Below are 17542 nucleotides of genomic sequence, written 5' to 3'. Positions count from 1 at the left end.
AATGATTGCAACAAAGAGGAATAGGCAGTGTCATCTTTTGTTTGTAGGCATCAAATAGTTTTCCAAGTGGATCTGTCATAGAACACAATTACATTATATTCTTTGATTTTGACATACTTTCTTCATCAGTACAGCCTAAGATTTTATATTAGGTTTTTTTTTTTTTTTATTTGACAGAGCGAGCGAGAGCAGGAACACAAGCAGGGGGAGTGGGAGAGGGAGAAGCAGGCTTCCTGCCGAGCAGGGAGCCCGATGTGGGACTCGATCCCAGGACCCCGGGATCATGACCTGAGCCGAAGGCAGACGCCTTACGACTGAGCCACCCAGGCACCCTATATTAGGTTTTTAAATAATAATTAAGTTATTGATTCATGAGCTCATGGGCAATTTAAGTGTACAGGTCTTTTTCACATCTGCTGTAGCCAACATTAAACCCCATTCTACACTTCAATATTGGAGTTTTTTAATTTGACTATAAGCTTTTAAAGTATGGATTCCATCTTGTTCATTTTAGCTCTTGATTATATTTTGAGTTTTGTTTTTATGGTTATCTAATTAGGGATGTATGTTGGCTATCAGCATATTTGATAAGTCTGTTATGGTGACAAGGACTTTGAAATTCTGTTAAACTCCTTATTTGTAGACATCGTTGTTTGAAAAAATATTACTCTAAATCATTTATAAAATGCTTAATGGGCCATGGTCCTTAGCCTAGTCTTCTAAAAACTGAGTAAGGTTTTGGGGAGTTAATTTTTAAGTCACACTGGGTATTCAGCCAACTTCAGATTCTCTTGTACAGTTAATCTGATTTTTAGTTTGTCAACATATCAACAAGAATATGATGAAAAACGGATCCTTTTATGAAGTCATGGTACACGAGGCTGGTGTTTCCCCAGAGTTATCAGTAGGGTGACCCTATCCCAACAGGAAATGAGGTTAGTTCAACCATAGCTTTTCTTCAGTGAAATTTTTGTGTACCAAAAATAATTTATCATTTTTCCTTTTTGAAAATGAGTATAACATTTACAAGTTAGTCATCTTCTGTTGTTTTCGTTCTCCATGGCTTTTAAAAATCAGCTATGGTAGCTGTGAAATTTTTATCCATGGAATGTGATTCTCTTATAACTAGAAACTTGAGCTCATTTAAAACCATTCTTTCGCTGTCTTATCCACCTCGGCCTTAAAGTCTCTCTTGACAGTGTTTATTCTGTTCCATTTTGAGGATAATATTGTAGAAGGTGGTGATAAAATGGGAATACCCCTGTCTTATATTGTCTGTTAACATTTTATTCTCTGGGCAGTGCAGGTCTACTCAGACATTAGTCTTTTTCTGAATGTTTTAAAAGCTCTTTTTAGGGCCTTAGTTTTTGTTTTGTTTTGGTTTGATTAGACTTACTAATTCTGGGCTTTTATTTTTCTCCTGTTATTCTAATGATTTTTATCTCTTGCACATCCTTGGTTATATAGTCTTCTTTGTTCTAAGATTTTTTTTATTTATTTGAGAGTGAGCGAGCATGAGCGGGAGGGAGAGAGAGAATCTGAAGGAGATTCTGTGCTGAGTGCAGAGCCTGTCTAGGGCTTGATCTCACAACCGTGAAATCACACTGAGCCGAAACTATGAGTTGGACGCTTAATTGATTGAGCTACCCAGGTGCCCCATAGTCTCTTAATAATAGTCTCATATCTGCCTTTCTCAGAACTCTTTGAAGTCTGTTGTCCTGAAGTGCTAAGGTACATGTTTCTATTGTTTCTATTACCTTCTGTTCTATTTCTTTACAGTTTCAGATGACATCATTCATTTAGTGAAATTTCCCTCCTATTTTCTTTGGTCCCTTTTACTTCACAGCAAATTCCTGCTTTAGTGTTTGGAACTGAATTCTGAATAGCAGTTCCTTTATTTGTTGTGTGGATAAGAACACAGGCTTTGGAATCAGGCAAACCTAGATTGAAATTTAGGCTCTGCCACTCTACCTGTGTGACTTTTGGCAAGTTACCTAACCTTCCTACGTCTCTGTTTCTTGTTTTGCAAAATAAGGGTATTATGAAGATTTAAAAAGATGATTCATTCATGAAAAAGAACTTCACTTAGGGCCTGGTATGAAGAAGCAAGCACACAGCAGATACCAATTGCTGTTTGTTTCCTCTCTTCTAGGAGAAGAAATTATTTTCATAATTTAATCAACCATAATTGTGCTTGGGATAATTCATAGCCTACAGTATTTTCATTCTACAAAACAAGACTTCAAGCAACTATTATAATAGAAAGTGCTCTCCAGCTTCTGTGCTAGTTTTGTAATTTATATTAGAAAAATATCACCTGACTTGCTCCTTTTATCTTCACCCAAGTGCTCTCTACCACTTTGGAAGAGACTGGATATATAGTAGGTAATGGGGCTTGTCCTGGACAAGATTATGAATGTGGAGGAGTTAACAGTAAATACATAGATTTAAGGAAAAGAGATGAGGTGGGGGTAGGTGGTGGGTGCCTCGTGAGGTCTGAAGACAGGAAACCGATTAAATACATGGCAGGTGGAGTTGGGATAGTCACTCGCAAACAAACCTAATGGAAAGCCATGGTTAGAAACTTCTGGTAGGCAACGATCAGCAAAATGATGGGTGAGTAGGTATTTCTTCTGAGGTGTAGATTTGATGAGCAAGCTGCTAGTTGCTTCAGGTCATCCTCTGGGCTCCTGACAGTTGGCTGAAGCACTGTTTTCATAAATTTCTGTACAAGTTTATATATATGTGTATGTATATAACCTTATGTGCAAAGCAATTACTTTTTCCTTTCTATAAATTCATTAAATAAATTTTCTTTTTTTTGAACAAGGCTTACCCACTTTTATTCTCTAGTGAATTCCAAATTTGAGTGATGTCTTTTCACTTCCCTGTATGAAGTGGTTGTCATTTATTCAATACTTGCTATATGCTATCCATCATACCAGGCCTTCATAGAGTCCTCATCATACCAGGTATTCATAGATTTCCTACCATAGCTTCCTGACCTGAATTGTCTGCCACAGTATTTACTTTTAATTTTTCCAGATGTAGCCTGCCATATATTTATTTTAGTTCCTGTGTTTCTTGATAATACAGTGCAGCGGTTAAGAGAATGTCCTTAAAACCAAGATTGTCTGGGTTTGCATCTCAGCTGCATCTTGCTAGCTGTGGAAGTAGAGCAAATTAATCTCTCTGTTCTCAGTGTCGTTATCTGTAAAGTGGGACTAAAAATAGTACCTTTCACAGAGTTTTGTGAGGATTTAATACATTAATATATGAAAAATTATTAGAGCCTGTCACATTGTATGCTCTCAAATGTTAGCAATAATTTTACATGAGGACTTCTAATTTTCGTAGCCTTCCCCTAAGCCTTTCCCTTTCCTGATGAGGAAGTTGAAGGTCAGAGAGATAAGTGACTTTTAGAAGGTGTTATGCTGTTGTCTTGCTTACTAAATATATTTTTCTTTTTTACAAAGTATGAGAGAAGTAGTATGTGTCCATAGTTGTCCATCTCTGTTTCTCACAAGAATAGCAGAAGTATATTTTAAAGAGGGAGGGAGGCTTTAGAAAGATGCTCTGTGTTAGTAATGGTAATAATCATTCAGCAAGCATCTGAGTTCCTACTAAGTGCCAGGCATTGTGCTAAGAGTTAAGCACAGTCCCAGCCTCAAGGAGTGTAAGCTGGTGAAGAAGGCAGATAAGTAAATTGACAGTTGCAATATGCAGTGATAAGGATAATGTTTAAATGTAGATGCTGGGGCACCAGGGTGGCTCAGTTGTTAAGCGTCTGCCCTAGGCTCAGGTCCTGGGATCGAGCCCTGCATCGGGCTCCCTGCTCTGTGGGAAGCCTGCTTCTCCCTCTCTCACTTCCCCTGCTTGTGTTCCCTCTCTCGCAGTGTCTCGCTTTGTCAAATAAATAAAAATCTTTAAAAAAAATAAAAAATAAACGTAGATGCTATAAGAACACGTAGGATGAGACTCCTCCAAGTTTATTTGGGGGTGGTTTGTATAGTTGGGTTGGAGAAAAAAAGTAAAGCCCAAGCTAGTCTTAAAGGATGCACAAAGAGTAGGAAGGAGAAGGAGGGGTGCCTTCCAGGCAGAAATGACACATGTACCAAGGCATACCCACATGAGAAGAGTATCACAATGTGGGGAACAACATACATTATGGTGTGACTGAAGTTGAACCATGTGAAATTGTCAGATTTGATCATTTTGACCAACACAAAACAGCGGTGTGAGAGGAAGGATGGTGAGAGGTGGCAAACAAGAGCCAGGTCAAAAAGTGCCTAATTTTACCTGATTACAGATGTATGCCCTGTAGGATTTTCAAATAGATGAATATTATTTTTCTTTTTTTAAAGATCCATGCTTAAGATAGGTACATCTCATTATATATACATTTTATCTCAGGAATAAAACTAGAAAATGAATCCTAGTTAATGATACCTGCATGGTTAAGTATTTAGGTGAAAGTGTACTGAAGTCTGCAGTTTACTTTGAAATGCATCAAAATATGAGATGGATGGATAAATAACATGATTAAACAGTAAAATTATAAAATGTTAATGATAGAATCTTGGTGGTGGTTATAGGAATCTAACTGTAAAATGTATTCCCTTTGTATGTTTAGTTTTGTTGGGGATAAGTCACTATAGAAAGCAAAGTCAGGGATGGATTTGAAGGTAGGCAAGAATTATTTTCCTAATTGATAAAAGTGTTTATCAAACTACTTTAGTGATAATGCGGCATGTCTAGAAATCACCTAATCCATCATTGTTAATACCCTTGCACTGAGAGCAGAGTGTAGATCATAGCAGGTGCTCAGTAAATATTTGAATGTTGAATATTTCATAATCTCTGAAGTTATGCTTGAAGTCCCCAAAACAAATGTATGCATTTGTTATCCTGGGTGCCCTCATATAATATAGTTTCACATAACCACAAGTATACTGTAATATTCTATAGACATATGCTACTAATGTGATCTTGAGAGTCAGTTGTTAATTCACCTACCAGTATTTATAGATATAACAAAAGTTTGGATTTTATCCTTAGGTTTTATTTGATCAGTTAAAGGATCTTAAGCAGAAGGTATGGCATAGATATACTGAGAACAATTATATGGAATGGGAGTGAATTGGAAAGGGTCTAGTACTTTGTTCTCCAGATAATTTCTTGTTAGAAATACTGCAGTGCCATCTATTTTTTTTTAAGGTGGCGGTGTGGGGGGGTGGTACAGAGGGAGAGAGAATCTTTTTTTTTTTTTTTTTTTTAAAGATTTTATTTATTTGACAGAGAGAGACACAGTGAGAGAGGGAACACAAGCAGGGGGAGTGGGAGAGGGAGAAGCAGGCTTCCTGCTGAGCAGGGAGCCCGATGCGGAGCTCGATCCCAGGACCCCGGGATCATGACCCAAGCTGAAGGCAGACGCTCACCGACTGAGCCACCCAGGCGCCCAGAGAGAGAGTCTTAAGCCGATGCAGGGCTCGATCTCACAACCCTGAGATCATGACCTGAGCCGAAATCAAGAGTCAGATGCTTAACCTATTGAGCTACCCAGGTGCCCCCAATGCCATCTATTTTAAATGTGATTTGAGATCTCTTAAAATTTTCCCAGGGAAGTAAATACCTTCTTTTTCTCCTTAATAAATGTGTCTGTAGGAAATTTGTTAGTATCTAGTTAGTTGTGCCCAGTGTTGGGATTGTTCTTTTTCTTTTTTAAATAACCAATTTTTTAAAAAATCAATTTTAAAAAATTAGTCAATTTTAAAACAAGGATTTAGAGGCTTCACTTTTTACTTTGGCTTCTTCTAGAATACAATGTAATTTCATAACACCTTTTTGTCACCAAGAACAAAACAGAACAAACCAAATCCCTGAAAATTAAAAAATCAAAAGGTCACCTTGTTACTCGCATTTTCTTTTTTCCCTTCAGCCTAGTAAAGGAAGATACTTAGATATCTGTTAAAGGTAGATCTTGGAGTACATACGGGGCTAGAAAAGGTTTATTTTTAATTTCACAGGTATTTTGAAAATTTATTTCAGTGGGCTTGTTATGCTTATATAAGGAGGACTGTTGTATGGGTTTGTGAGTTTTAACTACCAGTTAACCACTAATCAGTAATCCTATTTGTAAAAGTGAATTCATATCTGAATGTAAATTTGCAGGACATTTTTTTCTTTTAGGTCACATAAAGCTTTGGAATACAGGTGTAAAGACATTTGAGATGTACATTTACATAAGAGATGATCATAAACAGTGGAATTTAAAATTTGTGTTTTATTGACCACACAAAGTAATCTGGGCTGGAGAGAAAGTAATTGCTCAGGTGGATCATCACTAAGAAAATTACTATTAATATATTCTTATTTTTCTTCAGTCTTTCATGAACTGAACTTCAATTTTGATGGTATCTTTCATATTAGTGTAAAGAACATCTGAATCTGCCTCGCCATTCTTCCCATAGATATTTTTGTGCAGATTTGATTATGCATGGATGAGGAACAGTGTTACTATCTACGTGAATTTTTTCAGAGTGTTTTCTGATATTCTTAAGTAATTTCTTATGAATCTTTTTTTAAGGGAAAAATAAATCCCCTGAGGTATAAAATTTTTTATTTTCTCATAGATGTACTTGAGGGATACAATGGGACAATATTTGCATATGGACAAACATCCTCTGGGAAGACACACACAATGGAGGTAACATTTCATAATCTGTACTTGCATGTAGTTTTCAGAATAGACAGTGCATTCATTCATTCATTATTTGCGAAATGGTTTTACCATGCTTAAACATCTTTATTTACTCTTTATTGCATTCTCGTACAGATAATACACAGGTAACGTCACTGTTGGAATCTAATCAGTTCTGGAGTTTGAATAATGAAATTATATACTTGAAATCATATCTTAACTTTGTTTTATCAGCATAACCACGAAATATGAGCATTTTAGAATTAAGAGGAATTTTGTTACTTTATAATAATGGGAAATTTGAAATTTTGAATGTTTCATGTTTTCATTTGTATTCAGAGCAATTCTCTCCAAATATCAGCTACTCTTCTTTAGTAAGAATGTCTCCACAGTTATCGGTGCTGCTATTAATAAGATGTGGTCCTGCCCAAACTTTATATCTAGAAAACAGCCTGTTATCTTATGCTGCTGCTACAAAGCATCTGCTTTTATCATTTATCTGAGCATTCTGTATAAATGACTGCTTATTTTAGTGTAATTCATATTACTTATTCCGTAAAGTTAGAACAAAGACATTTCTAGTATTTGTGTGGATCTGACTTGAAGGAACAATACTTACAGGAAGAAACAAACCTTTTTCGAAAATAAGTTCAATGCACAAGCATGGGTAATCTAAATCTAATGATTAAATAAAAGGCTAAGATCAGTTGGTAACCTTTGTTGTTGACATGCAGTATTTATGTGTAACTTACCAATATGTTATAGTTGAATTGGATTTTTTTAGATACTTGTAAAGCTGTTTTCACCAAAAAATGGCAACAATTAAAATTACTGTCCTCTGCTGACTGTAAATTATAGATTGAAAGTTTTTACTTTTAATTCATACTTCTTAAAGTCTCATTTTGTTTTCTGTTTAGGGTAAACTTCATGATCCAGAAGGCATGGGGATTATTCCAAGAATAGTGCAAGATATTTTTAATTACATTTACTCCATGGATGAGAATTTGGAATTTCATATTAAGGTAAAAGCCTTGGGGAAAGATTGTGTTTTGTTTTACACCTAGAATAATTTTATTCCAAGAAATAATAAATGTTTTTCCCTTTTTAAAAGTTATTTTATGGACAGTTACAGTAGAAAGATCATTAGAGTTAGTAAAATGGGGTTCTTATCTGCCATTAGATGACCTTAAACAAGGTCACAAAATCTCTTGTCTTAGCCTTCTTCTCTATAAAATGAAGGAGTTTGTTTTATTACTGAACTCAGACTTTTTTTTTTTTTTGGTAAAGGTTTTATTTGAGAGGGAGAGTAAGCGACTACAGCCGTTGGGGGGGTGGGTTGCAGAGAGAGAAGCAGACTCCCCGCTGAGACCCTGGAATGAGGCAGACGCTTAACTGACTGAACCACCCAGGTGCCCTGAACTCAAAGGTTCTTACTGTTCTCATGAGTCTAATTCATTTTAGATGAAGATATATAATGGAAATTGCTGTTATATGAGTTTAGAGAGTTCCAATCTTCCTGTTAGAACATGAGCTATGGCTGAGTTGTTGATAACTCTGCCCCCTAGTCTAGATCGTGCTCCCTCAGACCCCAACAAATTTTTTTTTTTTTTTTTTAAAGATTTTATTTATTTATTTGACAGAGAGAGAGAGACAGCGAGTGAGAGAGGGAACACAAGCAGGGGGAGTGGGAGAGGGAGAAGCAGGCTCTCCGCCGAGCAGGGAGCCCGATATGGGGCTCGATCCCAGGACCCTGGGATCATGACCTGAGCCGAAGGCAGACGCTTAACGACTGAGCCACCCAGGCGCCCTAGACCCCAACAAATTTAATGAATGTGAATAAATTATTTTAAAATTTTAGTTGATCTTTTTTTCCTTTATTTCTTTGCCCTTCAGGTTTCGTATTTTGAAATTTATTTGGATAAGATAAGGGACCTGTTAGATGGTAAGTTAAATTCTTGCTCTTTTATCATTTTAAAATAGCATGTTACCTTTTTTAATAGTAGATAGATATGAGACTATTTCTAAGTGACCTATATGAAACTGACTTAAATTATAAGAAACAGGTATATTTTAAAGTTCTTTGAAAGTTAGTTGAATGCCTTTGACACATTGAATAACTTATTTAAAGCACATATTTAGGGGTGCTTGTATTTCTTAGGTAGTAATTAGAGAGTTGGATTATAGTTAAAGGTCCTGAGTCCTACTCTTCTGTTAGCTGTCAATTAGATTCATTGCCCTTGGGCAAACTATTAAACCACTCTGTCTTACTGTTATTTTCAAAATGTGGGTGGTAGAGGTTGCATTGGACCTAAAATTCTATATTGCTGCATTAATTTCTATTTAAATCTGCTACTGTTTCTGCAGTCTTTCTTTAATAGTGATGTATCATATTTTTAAAATGTATTGTTATTAGGTCACTTGGGAAAGGAAACAGTCAATTGAATTGGTTATTTTCATAACTGGTTTTAGAGTTGAGAATGTTGCTGGTGCTATTCATTTTTCTTTTTCAGTTTCAAAGACCAATCTTTCAGTTCATGAAGATAAAAATCGAGTTCCCTATGTAAAGGTACTTATAAAATAATGCTTGTTTTTAGAAAAGCCCTGTAATAAAAAATTTTAAGACTATTGACATACTTTAAAAAATTATGTTATAGGGGTGCACAGAGCGTTTTGTATGTAGTCCAGATGAAGTTATGGATACCATTGACGAAGGAAAGTCCAACAGACATGTAGCAGTTACAAGTAAGTAGGATGTTTATTAACACTAGTTAAGGTACAAAGCTGCCTTAAACTATCTTTATCAACATGATTAATTGTATTAGATTTTTATGTAAAGTAATGCTTTAGAAATTATTAGTAAGGGAAAGCCATGTTTGTTTATAGTTGTTTGTGTAATTTCATTGCAGATATGAATGAACATAGCTCTAGGAGTCACAGTATATTTCTTATTAATGTAAAACAAGAGAACACGCAAACGGAACAAAAGCTGAGTGGAAAACTTTATCTGGTTGATTTAGCTGGTAGTGAAAAGGTAAAATCTTTATATTCTGGTAGATATTTAAGCATTTTTATAAACTTTAGCTTGAATTTGGACTTTGGCATTGTTCATTATTAACATGTTAGAAACTATAAAATTGGATTTGGTAATATTTTTGAGAGTTAAAAGCATTGATGCCAATGCTTATGACTACTTAAACCGAAAAACCAGTTCCAAATTACTGTCATTTGCGCCATAGTCCAGTTCAACCAATAGGTGTTACCTTTGTCTTAAGGTATATAATTTTATTGAGAATTTTGTTCGGCATATATTGTCATAAATTTTATTAGGTATCCTTTTCCTTATTTTTGGTATCTGTTTTACCATACTGGCAGTGGGCTCCCTGTGAAAACTGGTAACTATCCATTAGTCTTTTCTGGTTTGGTTTTACCTATTTCTTTCCTTTGGGTGATTATTTAATAATTACAGACTGTACTGTATACTAATCTGATTCTAGTTTATGTGAAAATTAAAATAAGTTCAAATATTTTAATACTAATCTCTGTAACCATTTTTGCTGTTTTGCTAATTTTTCCTCTAATTAAAATGACATACCTATTCCCTTTTACTTAAGTCTTAAACACATCCTTCAAAGCCTGTCTTTGATTTTTGTGAATTCTGAGAGGCTGTTTCTTCAGCCAGCACTGTTAACGTATTATTTTATCCTGTCTTTTAATATATGTATTTCACATCTTTTTAAAAGAAGTTTGCTTATATATTTAAATTCAGTTTGTAATAGTTACAGTATCAGCATCACGCTTTAGCAAATTTTAAAAGATTCCTCTTTTTTAATGAAGCAAAGGAGGTTAGCAAATAGTAAATTGCAAATGTGCATGTAAATTTGTTATTTTCAAGAGCACAAACTAAAAATAAAATTTGGTATCTCCTTAATCACATTCTTGTCATGCACCTAGTTACTTGACCAAGTTCTCAGAAGACTAATGAATACTCAAGAAATAGTGATAGCTTAGAATAAATAATTGGCAAATAAAATTGTGAAGCTTTTCATTTTGTTGTTTGCTGGCTATGGATGACCTCTGAACTTTTTAGAAAATTCAAAGAAACTTACGATTTTGTTTCATTCTTTTGAAATCTTATGTATAGGTTAGTAAAACTGGAGCTGAAGGTGCTGTGCTGGATGAAGCTAAGAACATCAACAAGTCACTTTCTGCTCTTGGCAATGTCATTTCTGCTTTGGCTGAGGGAAGTGTAAGTATACATGTCTTCTCTTTCCCTATTGTTACCTTACAGGGAGTTACTTAAATATCAATGTATGTATATGCATGGATGTTTGAAAGATTTGGTGTGTTTGACTCAGTATGTGTAAATTAGTTGTCTTATAATAGTATCAGTATGTAGATTTTAGTTCCCATCTTAATATTAATCAGTTAGAATAACCAAAATCCCTTTGTAACTTACGTAAAGTATAACATATTTCTATAACAAATTTTATTCCGTAGAAACCCATTGGTCTTCTATTTTTTTTTGTTCGTAGACATATGTTCCATATCGAGATAGTAAAATGACAAGAATCCTTCAAGACTCATTAGGTGGCAACTGTAGAACCACTATTGTAATTTGCTGCTCTCCATCATCGTACAATGAATCTGAAACAAAATCTACACTCCTGTTTGGTCAAAGGTTTGTTGTTAAGAAAATACAAAGTCTAAATGACAGATAGATCTTTTGTTTATTAGGTCTAGGAAAATATAGGTAGATATTATTCAAATCAGTGCATATTGTTAATATGCTAGACACAACGTTTTAATTGAGAGATAATACAAGCAAGGTCCGTTTTTAAAGCTGCTTGAATTTGAATTAAGTTTTAGTACATATCAAAGTCAAATATTAACTTCAGTCAGATTTATATGAGAAGCTTCAATTTAGCATTAAAGAAAATAAGCATTTAAATCAGATAATAAAGAAAAACTTGACAAATATAATTCTATATTAGCCTGTTGACCTATATGACAGGTTCAAATAATGAGATAACCAAATATGAATTGCTTAACCTAGGAAAATCGGTAGTGATGATTTTATCTTTGACCTTCAACAGTAATTTTTTTTTATTAATTTATCCTTGCAAATGAATTGGGAAAATATGGGCCCTTGTTTTTTATCCTCATCAGGTTGTTGTTTTTTTTTTTTTTAAGCTATTCACAAATTTGGGGACTGATGCAAATGTATTTAGCACTATAGTAATTATGGCTCTTTATATTTAGTCATAAAGATAATTGAACAAGAATAGTCAAATTGCTTAACCAAAAATTATATATATATATGTAACTTCTATATATATCAGTTGAAAATAATTCTAGTTACATTTTTTTTCCCCTGCAATTACTTCTCTTAGGGCCAAAACAATTAAGAACACAGTTTGTGTAAATGTAGAATTAACTGCAGAACAGTGGAAAAAGAAATATGAAAGAGAAAAGGAAAAAAATAAGACCCTGCGGAATACCATTCAGTGGCTTGAAAATGAACTCAACCGATGGCGTAATGGTAATACTTTATGAATATGTCATTTTGAGTTTGTTGAATACGAAAGTAAAACTATTTTATAAATTTGAGACTGATATGAACATAAAAATAACAAACCATGTCCATTTTTACTTTTTAAGCATTAGGGATCATCAATTAAAAATGAATAAAATCTTTTAAATTCTGATTTTACCTGAAATAATAAATAGAGGCACAGAGGCCATCTAGAAGCTATAGAAGTCACAGATGGCAAGGTTCCTACAGTAGGGTGGAAGCAATAAAATTTACAAGATTTGGTGACTGGATTTAGAAGATGGGGGTGAGTCAAAAGTAATTGCAGCTTCTCAAATCTCAGACTGAGCAGATAAGAAAATGGGTGAGAACAACTGAAATTGAATAAAATTGTAATTCATTTTAGACAGGTGGATGTTTATTAACTATGCTGTTGTCTTATTTTAGGAGAGACAGTGCCTGTTGATGAACAGTTTGACAAAGAGAAAGCCAACTTGGAAGCTTTCGCAGTAGATAAGGATATTACTATTACCAATGATAAACCAGCAGCTACGATTGGAGTTACTGGAAACTTTACTGATGCTGAAAGAAGAAAGTGTGAAGAAGAAATTGCTAAATTGTACAAACAACTTGATGACAAGGTAGGTATTGTTCATGTTCCATTTTGTTTTAGAATTTATGACATAGATATTTTTATTTTTAATTTTAATGTTACAGGCCCAGGGGACCTATATACATCTTCCTTGGTTTCTGTTAACCTTTTGAAAATCATTGTAAAGTTGACCCTCAAATAACACTGGTTTAAACTGCATGGGTCCACTTAGATGTGGATTTTTAAAACAAATACAGTACAATAATATAAATATATTTTCCTTATGATTTTAATAACATTTTTTTCCTCTAGCTTACTGTATTATAAAAATACCGTATACAATACATTAACAAAAAATATGTATTAATTGTCTGTTTATTGGTAAGCCTTCCATTCAACAGCAGGCTAGCAACAGTTAAGTTTTTGGGAAGTCAGAAGTTATATGTGGATCTTTAACTCTGTTGGGGGGCGGTGGTCAGCGTCCCTAACCCTCACATTGTTCAAGGATCATCTATATTAATAAAAAATATAAAATCACAATTTCTGTTTCTGTGCAGAAACTATGAGACAGATTTTTTTTTTTTTTAAGATTTTATTTATTTATCAGAGAATGGGAGAGAGAGAGACCATGAGATAGGGGAGAGTCAGAGGGAGAAGCAGCCTCCCCGCTGAGCAGGGAGCCCGATATGGGACTTGATCCCGGGACTCCAGAATCACAACCTGAGCCGAAGGCAGTTGCTTAACCAACTGAGCCACCCAGGCGCTGTATTTTTCTTTTTTAAAAGAATTTTTGAAAGGAAATTGGGCATTGGGTCATTGGAGAGCCTTAATGAAATGATTTCTTAGAATCAGGGATCTAAGGACTTGATAATAAAGGTGATGCAAGAGATTAGAGAGGGAATAAAATAAAGTGGAAATAGTATTTTCCTGCTTTGATCGTGTCAGTCAGTAGTGTGAAAAATAAATTATGAACCGGATAGAGAGGAAGGGGAAAACAAGAACAGTAAAGAGACTAGAAGTAAATAGTTCTGGTTTTGGTTTTAGGTGATGTTTTATATGTATTTTAAGCAGATACGGCAGGTTTGGAGTAGCTACATGGCCATTACTTTCAATAATAGAGTTAAATGTTTATTATTTTTTGCATTTAAACTATTAGTAGCTTTTATAAACATGGACTTTTTAATTGTGTGATGTTACTGTTATTAATTGAAAGAAATACCATCTCTTTCAGCATTTTTCTAGGAAACTGAAATAAGCTATGTTGAATTTAGAGAAACAGTTTTGAAATATTTTGATCGGGGGGAATAGTAATCTTAGAATTTGTGTTAGCAAACAGAATCAGGTTGTGAGCTACTTTGTTAACTAATTATTTTAAAATTCTAGGATGAGGAAATTAATCAACAGAGCCAATTGGTAGAGAAACTGAAGACACAAATGTTGGATCAAGAAGAGGTAAGTTGAATACCTTACATACTGCTTTCAGAAAAGCTTTATAGTTTGTCACTATTATTTAAACATAAAAGATGAACCTACAGAGCTCAGAATATACTGGAGTACATGTACAAATTTTTTTAATATGCTTGTGCTTCACTGTGGATATGATACATCATATGGATTGAAGCAAAGATTGACTTCCTCTTAAGGTCTTTCTTTTTTCAGTTTGAGTTCTATCTAACTGGAGGGGAGAGGAAGCTTTTTTCAGTATTTATTCTTTAATATACTTCTACTGGACTTTTTAAACTCTGTCTTCTACTTTCCTTGCTTGAAGTAGAGTGCTGTTTTATCTCCTTATTCTTCCCAAAACATGTCTTACTAATTCTTGAGAAAGACTTATTACACTGGGCTGGGATAACTTTAGACTGTCCCTCCCTTAATGAAGAGTATTTCCACATGTAAGTGAAGGAAGAAATATTAAAAACACAATGTTTTATTGTCACTCATTCACTTAAACACACAGATACAGGTTTAAAGGGATGATTTAAGAAAGAAAATAACTGATCTCTGAATTGCTTGGATCTGTCTTTAATAATTGCATAATTTAAGGTATGACTCACTGTGGGAATGAGAATGTCAGTGAATGAAACATTTTTTACTCCTCTCACCATCTCTATTTCATCAAACCTGTTCATTTTTGCCATCTTTACTTTCATCTTAGTTCTTTCAGGTTTTTCTTCTCTAGTAGATTGTCACCTAGTTTGGACCCTCAGTTTATCTTATCTGGCAGAGAAGGGGGATAATTAAAAAATGGTACTTCATTTAAGGTTTGTTTTGGAGATGGGGGCAAAAGATTATACAGCTTCAATAAAGAAGAGATAGCCACCATCAATCACCTTAGTCCTGGTCACATCATCTTTGTATTTCAATTATAGCATGTTTCCTCGAAAGGGTCACTAGTAACATTTACACAATTCTTCATTATAATATTCTGTGCTGTGTGTTATAGGACATTTAGCATGCGTGGCCCCTACTTCTAAGTGCCATTTGCATTCTGCTCCATTAGAAATACTCCTGCAAATTTCCAGATGCCCTTCCCTACATAAAAGCCACTGACCCTAAATGATTGCAGTATTCTCCTGACTAGTCTCTTGGCTTCTCTACAGTTCAAATTTTATATGTTGATACTAAGTTTTCCTGAGGCATAAGTCAGGTGCCACCCCTTTTCTTTTTGACCAAAGAAAATCTAAACCTTTAAGCATGTCTTCTAAACATCTACTAACTTCTTTTTCTATGCCCATTATTCATGAAGCTAGTATGCCTTTTCTTTCTATTACATTAATTTGCACATGACTAAAATTGGCCAATTCTAGCCACCTTCTTCGTGAATAACCTACAGAAATACCCTCTTGTTTTAAATACTACCAAGCACTCTGTCATGTCCTGTCCCTCCTTTATGGCTCTTAATTAACATTCCATCTTGTATCTATTTATGTACCTTTGTTTCTTCTAGATTCCTCAAAGTCTTTTTTATTTTCTTGCTGTTTCCCACAGTGTCTAGCACAGTGCCCGCATATAGTAGTCAATAAACCTGTTGAATGAATAAATGTTCACACAGTTAATAGCATCCACATTTTATTCCCTTTGAGTTTAGCAAATAGATTTTTTAAACCTGTATATCTTGTAAAACCTGTATACTTTCACTCTTTCATGTAGCTTTTGGCATCTACCAGAAGGGATCAAGATAATATGCAAGCTGAACTGAATCGCCTGCAAGCAGAAAATGATGCCTCTAAGGAAGAAGTAAAAGAAGTTTTGCAAGCCTTAGAGGAACTTGCTGTCAATTATGATCAGAAGTCTCAGGAAGTTGAAGATAAAACTAAGGAATATGAATTGCTTAGTGATGAACTAAATCAGAAATCGGTAGGATATAATTCTGTTTTCTTAATATTTTAGTACAAGTTTTCTTAATTGAAATTAAGTAACTTCTTTCTGGTAAGCTCAATACTGAGAGTATCCATTCATAAGGAATTCTTTTTTTTTTAAGATTTTATTTATTTGACAGAGAGAGATAGTAAGAGCAGGAACACAAGCAGGGGGAATGGGAGAGGAAGTAGCAGGCTTCCCGCTGAGCAGGGAGCCCGATGTGTGGGGGGTTGATCCCAGGACCCTGGGATCATGACCTGAGCTGAAGGCAGATGCTTAACGACTGAGCCACCCAGACGCCCCCATTCATAAGTAATTCTAAGCCTCAACTTCACTTTGTCCTTTATATAAAACCTTACAGGTGAAGGAAGAGGGTTATCTTTTAGTTCCTGAAGGTCTGTTAAAAGGTAATTAAAATGCCATTTGAAGACTTTTTGCTATTCCTAATACTCTAATGTTAAAGGGAAAATAAGTTTAACTTCTAGTTGCGCAATAATGTTATTAGATGATTGTTCAAACTGTAAATAAGAAATGTACACATAAAAATAAGAGAAGGCTATACAACCTCATATAACTTGGGTTTTGTTTACTTTTACATTCCCAGCCCCTGGATTAGAGCCTACCTAACACAATGTAGAAGGCTCTTCCTTGTGATTCCGCAATAGATAAGGATCTTTATTTGTTATTGCTATAAACAGGATTTGCCACCCTCCTAGAGTGATGCCAAAGGTAATACATATCTGTGATTGCAACTGCTGTACTTGCAGCAGCATCACGGATGAGCGCTCTCTTTTTTTAAAGATTTTATTTATTATTTGACAGAGAGACACAGCGAGAGAGGGGACATAAGCAGGGGGAGTTGGAGAGGGAAAAGCAGGCTTCCCACCGAGCAGGGAGCCCGATGTGGGGCTCGATCCCAGGACCCTGGGATCATGATCTGAGCTGAAGGCAGATGCTTAATGACTGAGCCACCCAGGCGCCCATGGATGAGCTCTCTTATTAACATTTTATTACTGTCAGTACCAACTTCTTGTCCAGAAACCGCATCTGGAGTTGGACTCAGGGTCAGTGTTCACTACTTATTTGCCTGTCCATGTTCACCTACCTAAAGGAAAGCAGTCAATACTATTTTTAAAGGTTTCTTTCTTTCTTTCTTTTTTTTCATGCCCCTGATGAGAAATTCATTTTCCCCTATTAATCTCCAAAGTTACAGTTTAATAGCATGGAGATCAAGGTGCTTTTATAACTCTTATGAGTTGCATTATTAGCAAACCTAATTACTGTTTGGAAGAACAATAGGAGTGTCTTACAACTCCGTAAGCTGTCAGTTGGTCTTCAGTCACCAGTTTCAGTCATTACG

The 17542-nt window shown here is 34.9% G+C and overlaps 1 protein-coding gene across 1 annotated transcript in view; it reads left to right on the top strand.

Moving 5' to 3' along the window:
* The window catches only part of KIF5B (kinesin family member 5B), a 47532-nt gene that overhangs the window by 11365 nt on the left and 18625 nt on the right, over window positions 1-17542 (top strand). The window contains exons 3-14 of the mRNA XM_032395854.1: window positions 6633-6706; window positions 7618-7722; window positions 8594-8642; window positions 9211-9266; window positions 9355-9442; window positions 9607-9731; window positions 10842-10946; window positions 11233-11378; window positions 12091-12239; window positions 12678-12871; window positions 14206-14274; window positions 15973-16179. Coding sequence (XP_032251745.1) covers window positions 6633-6706; window positions 7618-7722; window positions 8594-8642; window positions 9211-9266; window positions 9355-9442; window positions 9607-9731; window positions 10842-10946; window positions 11233-11378; window positions 12091-12239; window positions 12678-12871; window positions 14206-14274; window positions 15973-16179 — 1367 coding nt within the window. The remainder of the gene's footprint in view (window positions 1-6632; window positions 6707-7617; window positions 7723-8593; window positions 8643-9210; window positions 9267-9354; window positions 9443-9606; window positions 9732-10841; window positions 10947-11232; window positions 11379-12090; window positions 12240-12677; window positions 12872-14205; window positions 14275-15972; window positions 16180-17542) is intronic.

The sequence above is a fragment of the Phoca vitulina genome, unplaced genomic scaffold (assembly GCF_004348235.1).
Source record: "Phoca vitulina isolate PV1807 unplaced genomic scaffold, GSC_HSeal_1.0 scaffold88, whole genome shotgun sequence".
Classification (NCBI taxonomy): Eukaryota; Metazoa; Chordata; class Mammalia; order Carnivora; family Phocidae; genus Phoca; species Phoca vitulina.
The sequence above is the reverse complement of the archived record's forward strand: the minus strand, read 5'-3'. Positions and strand labels throughout refer to the sequence as shown.